This window comes from Macaca mulatta, chromosome 5, assembly GCF_049350105.2.
Source record: "Macaca mulatta isolate MMU2019108-1 chromosome 5, T2T-MMU8v2.0, whole genome shotgun sequence".
In the NCBI taxonomy this organism is placed as follows: Eukaryota; Metazoa; Chordata; class Mammalia; order Primates; family Cercopithecidae; genus Macaca; species Macaca mulatta.
The window spans coordinates 5,316,688-5,332,777 of NC_133410.1; the positions used below are offsets into that span (position 1 = coordinate 5,316,688).

The 16,090-nt window shown below is 56.0% G+C and overlaps 1 protein-coding gene across 4 annotated transcripts in view; it reads right to left on the bottom strand.

Moving 5' to 3' along the window:
• The window catches only part of SORCS2 (sortilin related VPS10 domain containing receptor 2), a 569,237-nt gene that overhangs the window by 36,981 nt on the left and 516,166 nt on the right, over window positions 1-16,090 (bottom strand). For all 4 annotated transcript variants that reach the window (XM_028848328.2, XM_028848326.2, XM_078003137.1 and 1 more), the window contains 4 exons: window positions 14,871-14,973; window positions 7,029-7,105; window positions 1,005-1,096; window positions 98-205 (listed from right to left, as the gene is read on the bottom strand). In XM_028848328.2, coding sequence (XP_028704161.1) covers window positions 98-205; window positions 1,005-1,096; window positions 7,029-7,105; window positions 14,871-14,973 — 380 coding nt within the window. The remainder of the gene's footprint in view (window positions 1-97; window positions 206-1,004; window positions 1,097-7,028; window positions 7,106-14,870; window positions 14,974-16,090) is intronic.

The window sequence follows — 16,090 nt, forward strand, 5'->3', positions numbered from 1 at the left end:
TGAAGGACACCGCGGGCCCAGGGAGGCCCAGCATGGCCTGCCTTGGGGAGGGCTCTGCCCCGCCGCCCAGCGACTGCTCTCCGGTCCCGGCACTCACGTCATGACCAGCGTCTCGTCCCCCGGCTCACTTAGCAGTCCATCCACAAACACCGAGGTGCTGGTGAAGTTGTGCGTGCTCCAGGTGAGGCCCTCGTCCACACTGAACCTGCCGGGAGAAGATCGTCAGCGTCTCCAGGGTGGGCTGGAGAGCTACGTGTGTCTGGGACTCTGCCCCGCGGGTCCTGCTGGAGGGCTGGGTGCTGCACCAGCCGCCTTACCAGCACAGGTGGTATCACATCTGCTTATGTCACATCTGCTTATCCACATCGTGCTGCAAGTCCTGGGGGTATTTTCTGGGGACCACACAGACACTTTGCATCCCCTGAATGGCCCCGCCCATGGCCTGAGCCTGGCCTAGGGGTTGCCAGGCCCGTGGCAGGGCTGGTGTTGTAGTGCCACCATCTGGCAGTTGAGTAAGCTCTTTTTCAGACTACAGTGATACTGGCTTCCTGGCAGCTGCTCCGGCTGTGCCTTCTGGGTCCCGAGTTCCTGCCTGCCCTCCCTTCCCCATGAGGGCCTTCAGCTGCCAACCCTCTCACCTGGGCACATGCTGGCTTCCTTGCCTGGGTTACCTGGTGCCAATCCCTGCACTTTACTAATTCCTCACCTCCTCGGGGAAGACCCTCCGTGCTCCCCAGGCTGGGATGGGGCCTCCCTCTGTGCCTGTCTCCCGAGGGCAGGACAAAGTCCATCTCGATGACCATTCCGGAAGGGTTTTTGAGGTGTGCCCCAGCCCTGGTCTTTAGGATTTAGTGCTGTTGCCCTGTGATCTGTGTCCCCGAGGGGAGGACATTCTGGGAAAGAGTCTGAGAGGGTTCCCAGGTAAGAAAGAGCCCCAGTCCGCCCCACAGCCTGCCCGCCCCACAGCCTGCCCGCCCAGCCCTGGGGCTAGCAGATGCCATTACTTGAGGATCTTCAAGGGGATGGAGGTGTCTTTGATGGCCACGATCACGCCGCCGTGGTCCAGGTACAGGATGTGATGCTCTTCCTCGAACACCTGCAGGGGAGAGTGGTGTGGCTGAGGGCAGGGCCCTGAGAAGGTTGGAGGTTGTTCCAGGCTGAGCAGCTCCTGGGAGGCGGGTCGTCAATGTGCAGCTGGGAGACCCTGGCAGAGGCCAGGGCCGGTCTGCGGGTTCCCTGCACGTCCCGGGCCATCCCCAAGCTTTCTCAGCCCACGCGGACTCAGCGCACCCTGGATGATTGAATGGCAGACAGCAACTTCTACCCTATCGACCTGAACAAGGAAACTGCAAATGAGCACGGCATGCAGCCCTCTCTATGTGAAAACCCAGGCACAAAGAGTGCAAGCAACACGAAGATGAGAAAGAAACAGAAAAACATTTACGATACACAGCCTCAGTCAAAGCAAACCCCAATTTGATATGAAGACTCAGCTCAAGTGCCATTTCCTCCAGGAAGCCCTCCCTGATGCCAGGCTGAGTGGGGAGTGGCCTCTGGGCTCCAAACCCCTGACCTAACACTTACTGTGCTAATCTGTCATTGTCTCTTCCAGCCAAAGCTCCTCAAAGACAGGGCCGCTGTGAGCCTTCTGTACCCCACAGAGCTCAGCTCAGACCTTGGTGCCCAGGGAGTGTGTGTGGAATGAATAAGTGAACAAGTGAATGAATGACCGACCACCAGATCTCCAAGGGACAAAAGGCTGAGTGGCCTGGACAGGCCTCACCAGGGAGGGGATACCGGAGGTGGCCTTGCTTGTTGGCAGACAGCCTCAGGGTGGGGTCCCATTGTATACATGAGGACGCTGAGGCTCTGAGGGGTGGAGGGTACGCCAAGCCCTCACAGCTGGAAGGTGGCAGAGTGGGGGATGGCTCCAAAGTCCCACCAGGACACATGGGGCCTGCCACGAATCTCCAGTGAACATGCATGTGTGGGCGGCCAGCACATGTCTCAACATGCCCAGCAAGGGCACTGCCATCTCCGCCACATTGCTCTTGCCCCATACCGCCCCTCCTCGAAGGAGGCCTCCTTCGCCTCCCACCCTCACCCATCTGTCTCCCAGGTCTGTGGCCCACAGCACGACACAGGGAAGCCCAGGAGGGGACAGAGGACAGCCATCCCAGGCAGCCCCCACTAGGGCCAGCACGCTCATCCGTCTCAGTGTGCTCAGGGTCTCGGCGAGCCCTTGGGGACTATGGACATGTCCACCTGAGCCAGGCTCCTGGGCCCCCCAGGAAGGTGCAGCTGTGCAGAGCTTCCAGGGACACGCATGCAGCAACTTTGTGCCATGTGGGGCGGGATAAGTAAGGAGGCTTGGCTGACCCCTTCCTAGCAGGTGCGGAGCCTAACAGGGCCGCGAGTGCACTGTCCCCAGGGGGGCTGAGCTGGGGACACCCCAGGCTCCAGGGGGACATTCAAGGGCAGCTGGGGAGCAATCATGGGGACGCCGGAAAGAGAAGCATCTGCCTCCATCTTTGCTCTGCCCCTCCATGTGGAGTCTCCCTTGGAGTTTGAATGCTGGGTTTTCCAGGAGCCAGCAGAAGGCCCTGGGGAGGACACGGACTGAGGCCCCACATCACAGGAACATGAACCCCAGTAGACCTGGGTGGGGGCCGGCAGACCACACCCTTGGCCCTGGTGTCCACCAGGTGTCCTGACCCCCATGCTCCTCAATCCCACCAGAACTTTCCAATGCTTCCGTGACCCTTAGAGTCAAGCCCAAATCCTACCATGGCCTCAGGGCCCCGAAGGAGGGGCCCCTGCCCACATTGCTTCCTTTCCCTGAACACACCCAGGCCCTCGGCACATGCCGTTACCCTCCCTGCAAAGCCCTTCCCCAGGCGTTTCCTCCTGGTTATCACAATCTGCTGGCATTTCCCACCATCCTAGGAATTCTCCAGGAAGCACTTTTGCCTTGGATAAAGAAGAGAGGCTCCTTATGAAAAACGATGGAGGGCGAGCAGCTGTGTCCCAAAACCTGCCCTTGCTCTTCCCGTCTCCCTCCCTCCCTCTTCTCTCCCCTCCCTTCCTCCCTTCCTCCTCTCTCTTTTTTTCTCTCTCTCCCTTCCCCCTTCTCTCCCTCTTCCCCTCTCCCTCCCCTCCTCCTTTCTCCTTCCTGTTTAGAGTGGGGGTCTGTCAGGTGAGGCCAAATGACACAGAAGGGTGGAGCCTCCAGGACCTCCCTGGTGGGGGTGCTGCTGCCTGTCAGGGACTTGCAGGATCCAGGCAGCCACCTTGCGCCCGTGAGGCGTCCTGCACACAGGATCTCACTGAAGAGCAGCCAGGCTCACAGGTTATTTCCCCACTTTCCAGAGACACTGAGGCTCAGAGACACAGTGACTTGCCTGAGGCCACACAGCTGGTGACTGCCAGACACCACCCCCTGCCTCTTCCACGGGGACTCCCTCTGTGGGCATCTTGCTTCCACACAGGTGGGTACACACTCTCGTGGGTGGTGGGGTCGCAGGCTGGAGTGGGGACTCAGAGTTAACCTGGGGGCTCCCCAGATGTCCCCCGACACTCTGTGCTCCCCCTGGGGTTCACAGCCCTGTCTGCCCGAGGGTGGAGCGGGGCAGGGGAGTTGCCATGCCCGGCTCCTCTGTCCTGACGCTAGCTCAGGAAAGTGCTTGGAGAAGCACATTGCCTATGGCTACATTCATAGAAATTGTTTCCTGGACAAGAGTTGATAGCCTGTAGGCTTTAGGGTGTCACAGGCACAGATTTTAGGGGACTAGGAAGAAGAACTTTCCACAATTCTCCTCCCCATTGATCTACCCATCCGACAGATCCATTGGTCTGGGTCCTCTCTGTTGGGGGTGCCAGCATAGATGCAGGCCTGGCCTCTAGGGATTCATAGCCTAGGAAGAGACCCCCAAGGAAGCAGACCGTCCCCACACAGTGACAAGTGACTTGCCCACGGGGTACCAGCAACTAGAGAGGGGGCCCTGTCATCTTCACCCTTCAGGCCCTGCCACAGGACGAGGGGCTCAGCCAATGTTTTGTGGACAAATGACATCTTGTTTTAAGGAGAGTCCAGAGTTGAATCAGTGGGTAGCCCAGGGAGGGGTTCACAGGGCAAGGGGAGCTTGGGGAAACCTTCGGAGGCACAAGGGCATCACGGGCAGGAAACAGAGGGGCAAAGGCCTGGAGGTCAGGAGGGCAGCTGTGTCCAGGGAGCAGGAAGCATGTGGCTGGGACGGGAGCCCTGGGGGCACACAGACAGGCCCCAGGACAGATGGGCAGCTTGGAGGCCGGTGTGACACCCAAGGCTTGATCGGGGAGTGACAAGAGCACATTCCCTTCCAGAAGATTCCTTGGTTGCTGGGGGAGACAGACCAGAGGGGCAGGGGCTAGTTTGAGGCTCCCACAATGATTTAGGAGGAAAATGAATTCCCAAGCAACGGGCTCCCCTCCAGGAAGGAGGAAAATCCGAGGAGAAGCGAGGCTCCCTCACCAGGACAACAATGGAGCCCTTGCATGGCCAGGCAGGTGGCGGAGACCACGCTGGGTCCTGTGAGGCTGGAGGAGAGGGGCCTCGTGGATAAGCGCACCCGCCATGCCTGAGCATGATTCCCCACCCTTTGAAGGTGTGGCTGCAGCCCCCTTCCCTGGCTCCACCGGGAGCCTAATCGGCTGCTTTGGGGGTCCCCTGAGGGAGATGGGGTTGCTGAATAGCAGGGCGTGGTGCAGTGAGAGGACAGTGGGCTTCCCAGAGCCTGACAGTCCTCGAGTGCAGTTTCCCTTTGGTACCGAGCTGGCCCCCTGAGCTGGTGCGCGCCAGGGCTCTGCACTGGGACACCCGGATGCCTGCCCAGCCACCCTCCTCTCCAAGCGTGGGCAGGTGGGTGTTGCTGCATCCACCCACAGGAAGGTGAACAGGGTGCCTCCCGGCCATCCTGGGAATGACATCTGCTCTCATTAGCTTGGGGCTCTGGAAAAAGGTGGCTCCAGGGTTTTCCAAACTCCACCAGCAGGCTGCAGGGTCTTCAGACGTCCATTGCTGTGGTTTCCTGCGCCCTGACCAAGCAGCAGGGCCGGGTGGGGAGAGCAGAGTCCCTGTCTCCACTTCACCCTTTCCCTGCCTCCCCCACACACTGGGTTTCAGCCAAGGGCTCTGTAACGTTTTCTGGCTTTAAACAAAACATCCTAGGAAACTCATGTTTTTGAAAGGTGACGTCGATTAAACCAGATGCACTCTGGCATTCCACATTCGTATTCTGAGTTCTCTCTCAGATGCATCTCACTGCATCCCTGACAACCTGGGCACGAGAGGAAGCCATGGAGACCGCCCTGGGCTCACCACCCTGCTCTCTCTGCCTCTGTCCCACTCTGCCCCTGCCTGGGCATTCTTCCTCCCCAGCCCACCCTAATAAACTAAAAAAAAAAAAAAAAAATACCCACAGGAGCATCCGTCCCTCCCCTGCCACATGCACGCACAGGCCTGCCCCCTTGGGCTCCTGTCCCCCACCGCCAGCCAGGCAAATCCCTCTCCTTCCCTGCACCCCGCCGTCCTTCGGGAGGCACCAAGCACAGACCTGGCCAGGCCTCAGCTCAGCACTTTCCTAGATGCTCTCCCATTTAATTCTGATATTCCCAAGTTTGAAATCTAAGCAAATTGCTCAGCAAAAGCGACGGCTACAACTATCTTGCAATCCGTTTCTATGAAATTAGAAAACCTTCTATTTCACCCTGTGTATTGAATCTCATACGGGGGAACCTTCTCTAAAAAATAGACAGACGTGACCTTTAAGAAGCTTCAGACATGTTTCGCTAGTTTTAGTGAAATAGAAATATTAAAATACAATAAATCGCCTTTGCCCTTTTGAAAATTCCATGTTTCTTGCATATTTTAAAAAAACGTCAAGGCCTTCAACCCGGGCTGCAGGTGAAGTCTGCACTTTGGGATTACCACGCGTGCCCAGAGCACTGCTGTGTGGGAGGGGGGCCGTGGCTGGGGTACTCGGGCATGTAAAACACTGACCTCAAACAGAACGTCTTGTCTGGAAGGAGAGAGTCACATGTAAGTTTGATTGATTTCCCCAGTATGTAAAGCAGACACTGCCACTCCATGAGGTTGGCAGGCCAACTTCAGCCAGAAAGACCATGCTCCGCCTCCCAGAAAGAAACAACCAGTGTACAATGAGGCGGGGCCCCCTCCTGGGGTGGGGAGCTCAGGCTTGGATCCTAGAGCTGCCTGGATCACACAGGACACGTGGCACCGGCTGGCATCCCTCCCTCAGCCTCGCTGTCTCTACACTCTGAGGGCCACCAGCACCATCGCCTCTAGTCTGCGAATCTGAGGTCCGCGTAGAGCTGCACAGAGCACAGGAGGACCCTGCCCAGGCCGTCCTGTGCTGGTGGGAGTGGCTGCGTCCTATGTAGTGTGCACTTCCTCTCCACTCCTCACTTCCTTTCTCTTCTCGGGACCTGGGATAGCCCCCAGACACCCCAACCCAGACTCATGATGACCCCTACAACCTGTTCCTCCCTCCGTATTCTCTTCCACTGCTGTGTCCACAGCCCCTGCCAGGAACCTGGAGTCCCCCGTACTCCCCTCCTGGCCTCTCTCTGGGCTCCCGAAAGAGCCCAAGTCAAGCCTCAGAAGCGCCATGTGGCTTCCTGGCCAGGACTTCCTCCCTGTTCTTTTCCCTGGCATTTATCCCCATTTCTCAGATGTTCGCAGTGACATGTCCAACTGTGTGGAGATGTTTCTCGCATCTGTCACTCCCCATCAGTGACCACGGGAAGAGCAGCTGGGTGGTCCGAGCCATCTGCCTGGACTTGCTTTTCAAATGCAGCAGATGCACATCTGCTAAAGTGAGCCCTGGCTCCAGCCACTTGGGCTGCAAGATGGGAGACATGGCTCAGAGCTTCTCCCACGGAGCCTCTGGAATGGATGGGATGACAGAAGTGTCTACGGAGGGTCCCGGCTGGACGGGGTGGGGGTGCCGGGCACCTCCCGGCCAGCTTACCTGCCGCCAGGTGTGACCGCAGTCTGACGTGATGTACATTTCTTCTTTATATTCCACCAGCTGCGAGCCCAGGTTACCTGGTCCAAAAGAAAAGGGGCAGCACCACCCTTAGGATTGTCCAGCTTTTCCCTCTTTAACAAGTCTGAGCCTGGAAAAATCCTCAAGCAACAGTGGCCTGTGCCCTGGGTCTCCATCTCCCACACAGACCTGCTGTGGCTGCTGGGCTGGGGCTCTGGGTCTGGTTCTCCGCAGTGAAGGGTCAGCCCTGCCCAAAGACAGCCACATGAGGGGACTCCAGCAGGGGCCCAGGGCAGGCAGAGCTCGGGCACCTCAGAGAATCCACTGGTGTGGTCCACAAATAAGAAGCATGGAGTGTGGTTAGGGACGGGTTGGAGAGGACGTGGGCCAGGTGGGCCAGTGTGGGCTCACGGGCAGCCCCTGTGGGGTTTGAAAGCAGGGCAGGACATAGCCGAGTTTGTGTTTAGAGACAGCTCCTAGGGACTGGGTGCAGGGGAGCCAGAGGCAGGAGAGAAGGCAGGTGGGCACACAGCAGGGTCTCACTAGCTGCTGGGTGGATATTTGGGAGGAAGGTGAGGTGGGCACCAAACCAACTGGGGGCACAGAATGTGGTTTGGGTTTACTGGAGCCACAGCACTGGGCTGATTGGGTCCATCTCCAGCCTTGATGTCCACTCAGAGGGGCTCAGACTTAATGCTGTGGGCAGTGTCAGAATGGGAAGAACTCATGCCCAGCATCCAAGCCAATCTCATGTTACAGATGAGGAAGGTGAACCCACATGACGCTCCTATAGAAAGAACAATGGCCATGCATAACAGCACGAGCACCAGGAAAATCATAGCAGCCTCTGGTGCTGCGTCCAGCCCACCCTAAACAGCATCCTGAAATGGTTCAAACAAATGGATTTCTGATGAGACAGATTTGGGGCTCCCACTGCACCCCATGGCTGTGGCAGAGAGAGGGGTCCAAATCTCCAGGATGATGGGGACCATGATGATGGCATTGAAGCTGTTCTGGGGTCCCTCACATCTAGACACGTCCTGACATTGATGGGCCCTTGACTGGCCAAGTCGCCAAAAAAGGGACTGCACTGGGGAGGGCTGGGCCTGCAAATGGCTCTGAGACTCAGTTCCCTGAGCCAAGCCAGCAGCACAGAGCAGTGACTTGTATATCACTTGCCCTTTGAAGCTTTATTTAGGTGGCACTTTCAGAAGTACTTTATCCAGGGTCAAGTTTAGAAGTCACTGGAAAATTCCAAAGGGGATGGATTGTCCTCAAATAGATGAATTAAAAGTGAGTTCTAAGAGTGGCAGGGTGTTTGTGTGCCTGTCTTTCTGTTGAAATTCATTTACCTACCTACTCGTAAATCCACCCATCTACCGACTCATCCACCCACCTATTCATCCATCCATCCACCCATCTGCCCACCCGCCCACCCGCCCACAAACCCGCCCATCCGCTCACCCATTCACTCACCCATCCATCCATCCACCCACCCACCCACCAATCCATCCACCCATCCATCCAACCATCCATCTATCCATCCATCCATCCATCCATCCATCCATCCATCCATCCATCCATCCATCCATGCATCTATCCACCAACCCACCCACCCATCCACTCACCCATCCACTCACCCATCCATCTATCCACCCACCCACCCAACCACTCACCCATCTACCCACCCACCCATCCACCCATCCATCCATCCACCCACCCACTCACCCATCCATCCATCCACCAACCCATCCATCTAACCATCCACCCATCCACTCATCCATCCATCTATTCATCCTCCCATCCATCTTTTATTAATCTATTATCCATCCAGTTGATCATCCCTCCATCCACCTATTCTCTCAGCTCCACCACTCACTCTCTCCTGCATGTATTCAATGGCGTTTGCTAAGTGTCTACTCTCTGCTCAGTCCTGTGCTGAGCTCTGGGGAGCCTGAGCTGAATGAGCTGTGGCCCTGCTCCCCGAGGGCTCTGAATCTAGCAGACGAGGGCAGCTGTGCAGGTGCACACAGAGCCAGGACAGTGGACCCGTGAGAAGAGCCTCAAGGAGAGACTCAGGCAGGAAAGAGCCTCCGAGTGGAGCCTGGAGACCTGAACATGGTTGGCCCAGGGAAAGGGGACCGGGTGTCCAAGGAAGAGGGAGCAGCCTGGGAAGAAACATGGACCTGGGCAGGTGCAAGACAGATAGGATGGATGAGGCAGAGGGGTAGGTATGGAATCTGGGTACCGCTGGACCTGCCCCTTCTGTGCAGTGTGGTGCCTGGCAAACAAAAAGTGCTGAGCGATGGCTGCTGAATGAATGAAGTGAGTGAGGTGAATGAATGAACAGAACAAGCAGCAGGGAGGAGAGAAAGAAGGGGTGCCTTTTATCTTTCTGCTATCCCAGACACCAGCAGCCGCTCCAGGACACACATCACAGGCAGAGCCGGGCAGGGAGTGTTGCTGTGTCAGCACACCGCAGGGCCAATTTGCAGTTTGTAATTTCAACCGTGCACACGTGTGTCTTTTAAGAAATGCTATCTGTTTTCCTTGCTCTGTCTACCAAAGCTGTCAGGCTGCCAGTCACCTAACAGTCTCGGGGGAAAGAAGGAGGGATTCACGGAACACATTGCAGGCTGTCAGAGTGGAAGGGCCTGTGGAAAGCTGAGGCTGACACCCTGATTTTGCGGATGGGAAACTGAGGTCCAGGGTGGCGGGAGGTGATGAGGGGAGAAGCTTCCCTGCTGCCTCCCTGCCTGGGTGTTCTGGTGTCTCCTTGGGCCTCCTCTCCCCAGGCCCAGGACCCCTGCCCTTCCTCGGTGCCAGCAGAGTCTGGTAGGAGTTAGTGCTCACTGAATGAAGGCATGCTTCCTCTCCATCCTTCCTCTGCCCCTGCAGCCAGAAAACAGCAAGGCCACACACCAAAATCTACCCCACCCATACTTCATCAAGGAGGACTGCGGGGCAGTGCAAGAGACAGGGAGCACTGACGATCACCGAGAAACAGCTGGGGCCCAAGTGAGTGGGCTGCCCCGTGGTCCTCCAGTTTCTGCTGATGGTCCCACCTTCAGAAGGGTCTGTTGAGCATTCACAGGGCTGGTGGGGCTCAGATCAGCTCCCAACCCCACCCAGGCCCCTCAGCCAGGCCAAGGGCTTCTCACCCTCACATCTAGACACGTCCTGACATTGATGGGCCCTTGACTGGCCAAGTTGCCAAAAAAGGGACTGCACTGGGGAGGGCTGGGCCTGCAAATGGCTCTGAGACTCAGTTCCCTGAGCCAAGCCAGCAGCACAGAGCAGGCTGTGGGGCTCCCAGCTCCCAAACAGACCCTCAAGGTTTTCTTGGCTAAATGCTACCATCACCTCTGCCAGGGCTAGGGACGGAGAAGTGTTCACCAGCCTCTGCTCTGTGTCGGGTCCTGAGGACGTCTGGATGATCAGCTGGGACATAGACCAGTGACCAAGATGGGGCAAAGGGCAGTACAGGGAGCGGACTCCGTAACTACCTGGGGCACCCATGGTATCTGAGGAGCAGGTGGGGGTTGGCACCCACTCTGCACTCTTTGGCTTTCTGGGGGAGGCACATGAGCTGGAGCAGGAACCCAGGGACCTGCCCTGGGCATGGAGAGCAGCCTCGGTGATGGGGGTGGTAGGAAGCAGCTGGCCACAGACCGTGCAGGGTCCGGGAACACTGGCTCGCTGGGAGACCCGAAGGTGTGGAGCAGGAAGCATTGATCTCATAGGGTATAACTCAGTGTGAGGATTCCTATCCTAGTCTATCGAAAGGAAGAAAGGATGAAGATGAGGAAGAAATGATGAAGATGAGGAAGAAAGGGTGAAGATGAGGAAGAACGGATGAAGATGACGTATCCTTCAGATGCCACTCAGTCCACCACAGGAGCACTCGGAAGGGAGCCAGCCCTTCAGTCCTGCGACATGCCCAGTCGGGAAGAACCCGCCACCAGCACCCTCAGCCACAGCTGGGTTGATTTCTGGGCTCAACATGGCTGATTCTCTACCGGGGGGGTTAGAAGTCAAGTTTCTGTCTTTCCTTCTCAAATCCATCCCCTTCTGTTAATAGTTGGAGCCACGGCCCCACTTTCTGGGTCCCTCTGCAGTCTGATCTCTGCAGGCTGGACCTGAGGATGGTCCCCAGAGACTAGAACGCATCTCCTCGAGCTTGAGACCCCAGTGCGGCACTCCCCTACCTCCACCCTGCACACGCGGTGCCCTCTGCCTCAAGCGTCCTCCTCCCTGTGGGTCGGCTTGGCAGATGCCCATTTGTCCAGCAGGCTCAATCCAAACCCCAGGGCAGAATCGAGTGCCCATACCCTACGTCCCTCTGGACCATCTTGTAGGAACTTGGCATCAGGATGCATCTGGCCCTGTGGTCATCATCCCTTTGCTCCTCTGCTCACCCCTGAGTGACTGAGTCTTAACTCCCTCATTTCCAGCACCCACTGCAGTGCCTGGCATGTGGGCGGGAGTGTCCAGCGTCCCCTTGGATGAGAGGACAGCCTGGCAGAGCACAACTGCCTTGAAGGTTTCCTGTCTTACCCTGTCTCATTCTTACAGTGGAGGTTTTGTCATCTCATTTTGCAGATGAGGAAACAGGCTCAGAGAAGTGCAGTGAAATCTCAGAGTCCTACAGCTGGCAGGTGTAGAGCCTGGGGCTTATCCCTCTTATCTGCCTGGCTCGGGGATGGAATTCAGGAATGAATGACGGGGCGGGCAGGGGAGCGACCCTGTGGAAACAGGTAGCCATCATCCCCAGCCACCTCCAGCAGTGCAGCCACATGGCCTCGGGACCTGTGCCAGGGCAGGCAGCCATGTCAGGCCAGCAGATGTGCAGCCAGCCCACGTGCCTTTTCCTCCTGCTCTCAGCAGATGCTCAGGGCTGGAGAGGAGGATGGAAACAATGGACACATCAATTGACTCACATTGCACAGCTGGCTCCATCTTCCAGGAAAGCCCTGCCCAAGACTGAACAGAAGTGGAATAAAATAGAAGTGTTGCCTCCTGCCCTCGTAGGGACAGTGTGGCGGGGGGCAGGCAGGGAGGGAGGAAGGCTGTGACTGGCTGTGACTGACACCCCCACAGAGCGGGGGGGGGGCTGCTCTCAGTGCTCTGTGTGACTCCTGCACAATTCAGGGATGCACTGAGAGATGTTGGGGGACCGGGATGCTCATTCTGGGCTCTCAGGGCCTTTGAGCGGTGGAAACATTGGAAATTATGCCTTTTGTATTTTGGTCAAGAATTTGGGGTTTCAGCCAATCAAGATAGTGCATTTTAAATACCCTGTCACTGAGAAGCCCAGGAAACCAAGTCCACAGGACTGGGGGCATCTAACGTGGCTGGTGAGCCTGTCTGTGCGTGGAAGCTGATAGGCAGTGAGCGGCTTCACATTGACGCTGACGGGTCGCATTTTCATTGGTCATTGTGGGGGCAGACAGAGGCTGTCCAGATGGGCTGTCACTGCCTAGGACCCCAGGCATATAGAGCACACAGAGGAACTCCAGAAGCTAAAGGGCTTTGTTCACAATCCCCTCTCTTCCCAGCTGCAAAGCCCCAGCCTCCCCAGACAGGCCAGGTCTCTGCCGTCAGACCCAGCCCTGCAGTAGGCTTCACCTCCAGCCACTCCATTCACTCTGGTCTGGTCCTTTGGGGTCCCCATGTTCCCCCTTCCACCCAGAAGGCCATTCCTGCCATCACAACATGGCCACTCATTCACTTGTCCCGTCACTCACTCATTCACAGCCTTGGAGGGCCCACCCTGGGCCAGGCCCCAGTTTGGTGCTGGGATATGGTGAAGGGTCAGATGTGTCCAGCTCAGAGGCTGGGGTTCACATCCATATGGTCCTTAGCTGTTGGCCACATGGCCAACCCCTCTGTGTGGCAGATGGTGCTAGGGGAAATGGAGGGAAGGGGTCCTAGGTTCAGGAAGTGTGAGCTCTGGGCCTGTGCCTCTGCTGTCCAGTGTCTGCAGGAGACGCTGCCTCTCTGACTGTCACAGACCCCATGTGCAAAGTCTTGCCCGGCTCTCCTACACACCAGCTGAGTGACCCCAGACAGGTGACTCTACTTTGTGTTTTGAATGGTTCTTCTAAAGCAAATCAACCTCATTTTATGGTATTATTTGATCAGCATACCAGGATTCTTGGATGTTCTAGTTTAGGGGAAGAGACAGACACAAAAATTATAATTTTGGGTTTTCAAAAAAGTGCTAGTTGTATACTTGTTTTTCTCCCCCCACTTTTTTCAGGGGCCAATAAATATCAACCATGATACAAATCATCCATCCATTTATCCACCTACCCATCTATCCATTTTTCTATCCATTTGTCATTCATTCATCATCCATCTATCCATTCACCCATCATCCATCACCCATCATCCATCTATCATCCACCCATCCACTCATCCATCCACTCACCCATCCACCTATCCACCACCCATCCACCATCATCCATCCATCATGTATCATCCATCCATTCATCTATCCATCCATCCATTCAGCATCTATCCATCATCCATCATCCACCCACCCACCCACCAACATCCATCTATCATGCATCATCCATCTATCAATTCAGCATCTATCCATCATCCATCCACCCACTCATCCATCTATCCCACACCCATCCACCCATCCATCCACCTATCCACCATCATCCATACATTCATCTATCCATCCATCCATTCAGCAACTATCCATCATGCATCATCCATCCATCAATTCAGCATCTATCCATCATCCATCCACCCACTCATCCATCCATCCACACACCAATCCACCCATCCATCGACCTATCCACCACCCATCCACCATCATCCATCCATCATGCATCATCCATCCATTCATCTATCCATCCATCTATTCAGCATCTATCCATCATGCATCATCCATCCATCAATTCAGCATCTATCCATCATCCATCCACCCACTCATCCATCCATCCACACACCAATCCACCCATCCATCCACCTACCCACCACCCATCCACCATCATCCATTCATCATGCATCATCCATCCGTTCATCTATCCATCCATCCATTCAGCATCTATCCATCATCCATCATCCATTCACCCACTTGTCCATTCATCCACTCATCCATCTATCCACTCATCCATCCACCCACACACCCATCCATCCACCCACCCACCATCATCCATCCATCATGCATCATCCATCCATCAATTCAGGATCTATCCATCATCCATCATCCATCCACCCATCCAACCATCCACACACCCATCCACCCACTTATCCACCTATCCACCACCCATCCACCATCATCCATCCATCATGCATCATTCATCCATTCATCTATCCATCCATCAATTCAGGATCTATCCATCATCCATCATCCACCCACCCACTCATCCATCCATCCACTCATCCATCCACCCACCCACCCATCTACCACTCATCTACCATCATCCATCCATCCATCATCGATCCATTCACCTATCCATCCTCCATCCATCCATTCACCATTGTCCATCATCCAGCCAGCCATCATTCATCCAACATCTACCCACCCATCATCTATCACTTCATCTATCCATCCATCCATTGGTCAACTCTTCCATCTGTTCATCTTTCCATTCTGCCGACACATATCATATGCCCACCCTGGGCCATGCACTCACTTCTCAGAATTTGCCATGAGAGCTCAGCTTCCTGGAGATGCAGTGGTACTGCTTCCTAAGGGACATACTATGCCCTCAGGCCCATGACCATCCATTTTGACCCTTGAGATTGGAGGTACTCTTGGGCTGTAACGGCACCTGTCAGCTGCCCGTGATGGAAGCCACCTACCTGCCCCCATGATGAGGCCTGGGGCAGTGTCCTTGGTGTGCACGGTGCCTGATACATAGGGGTTGTCTGCCCAGCGCAGGTGCAGGTGCAGGTGGCAGTCTGGCTGCAAGGAAGAGAAAGGAAGCAACTGTCAACACATGAGTAGGAGCATCCTTAGGAAAACTAGGCCTGATGACAAACCTGCCCCTGTGGCTTTTTGGGAGAGAAGGCTGGGCCAGGAGTGCCTTGGAGGAATGGATGGAGGATGGGAAGTGGGTGTGAGGCTGACCTGTAGGGAAAGGGTGGGAAGGACAAGGGAAGCTTCAGCAGGTCTTGTGCTGACAGCCTGGGAGGTGGAAGCGGGCACAAGTGAGGCACCTGGAAGGATCTGTTGGTTCCCTGGTCTAGATTAGGGACCCCCACAGCATCTAGGTATGGCGAGACACCCAGGAGGATCTGTTGGTTCCCTGGTCTAGATTAGGGACCCCCGCAGCCCCTGGGTGTGGTGCCTCTGCTCACAGATGCAGCTGCTGGGGCTTCTCCCACTGAGGGCTCTTGGGAATGGGTCCCGGCAGGTGGGTTCACCAACACAGTTCCTGTGTGCAGTGCTGGGCTGTGGGATGTGATTCCTGGAGCATGGCCCAAGCTCATATTCATTCACTCACCTATGCAGAACTTTTATTGGGAGCCTCTTATGTGACCACAGTATCCCTGGCATCAGAGGATGTCACCCCATAAGACCCTCCCACTTTGAGATACAGAGGGGTGGCTTAAGTGTGCAAGAGCCCCAGGGAGCTGGCTCTGGAGACCCCATTTCTCCTGATCTCCCTCTGGCAGCCTGAGATACTGGGTCTCAGAGGTCTGGCTGGCCGAGTCCTCCTTGGTGACACAGGTGCACCACCAGAGACCCCACTGAACCGACAGATGCCGAAAGGCTTTGTCGGGGAATGACTCTGGGCTCAGCCTTCCTAATTTCCCCAAGTCAGGGAACTCCACAGGGTGAAGTGAGGCAGGGCAGTCCTCAGGCTGGTCACAGAAAGGGCAGGGCTTGGACTCCTCGTACCTCCTCTAAATGGAGGTGTGGCCTTAGGAAAAATGCTTAGCCTCTCTGTGCCTTTCTTTCTTCTCTGTGAGATGGGACAATAACCTCTGCTTCACAGGATATTGGATTAATATGGCACACCTCTGGGGTCCAGCCGTTCCCCTGGGCAAGGTACTGCCTAATTGTTTACTTATAAGAA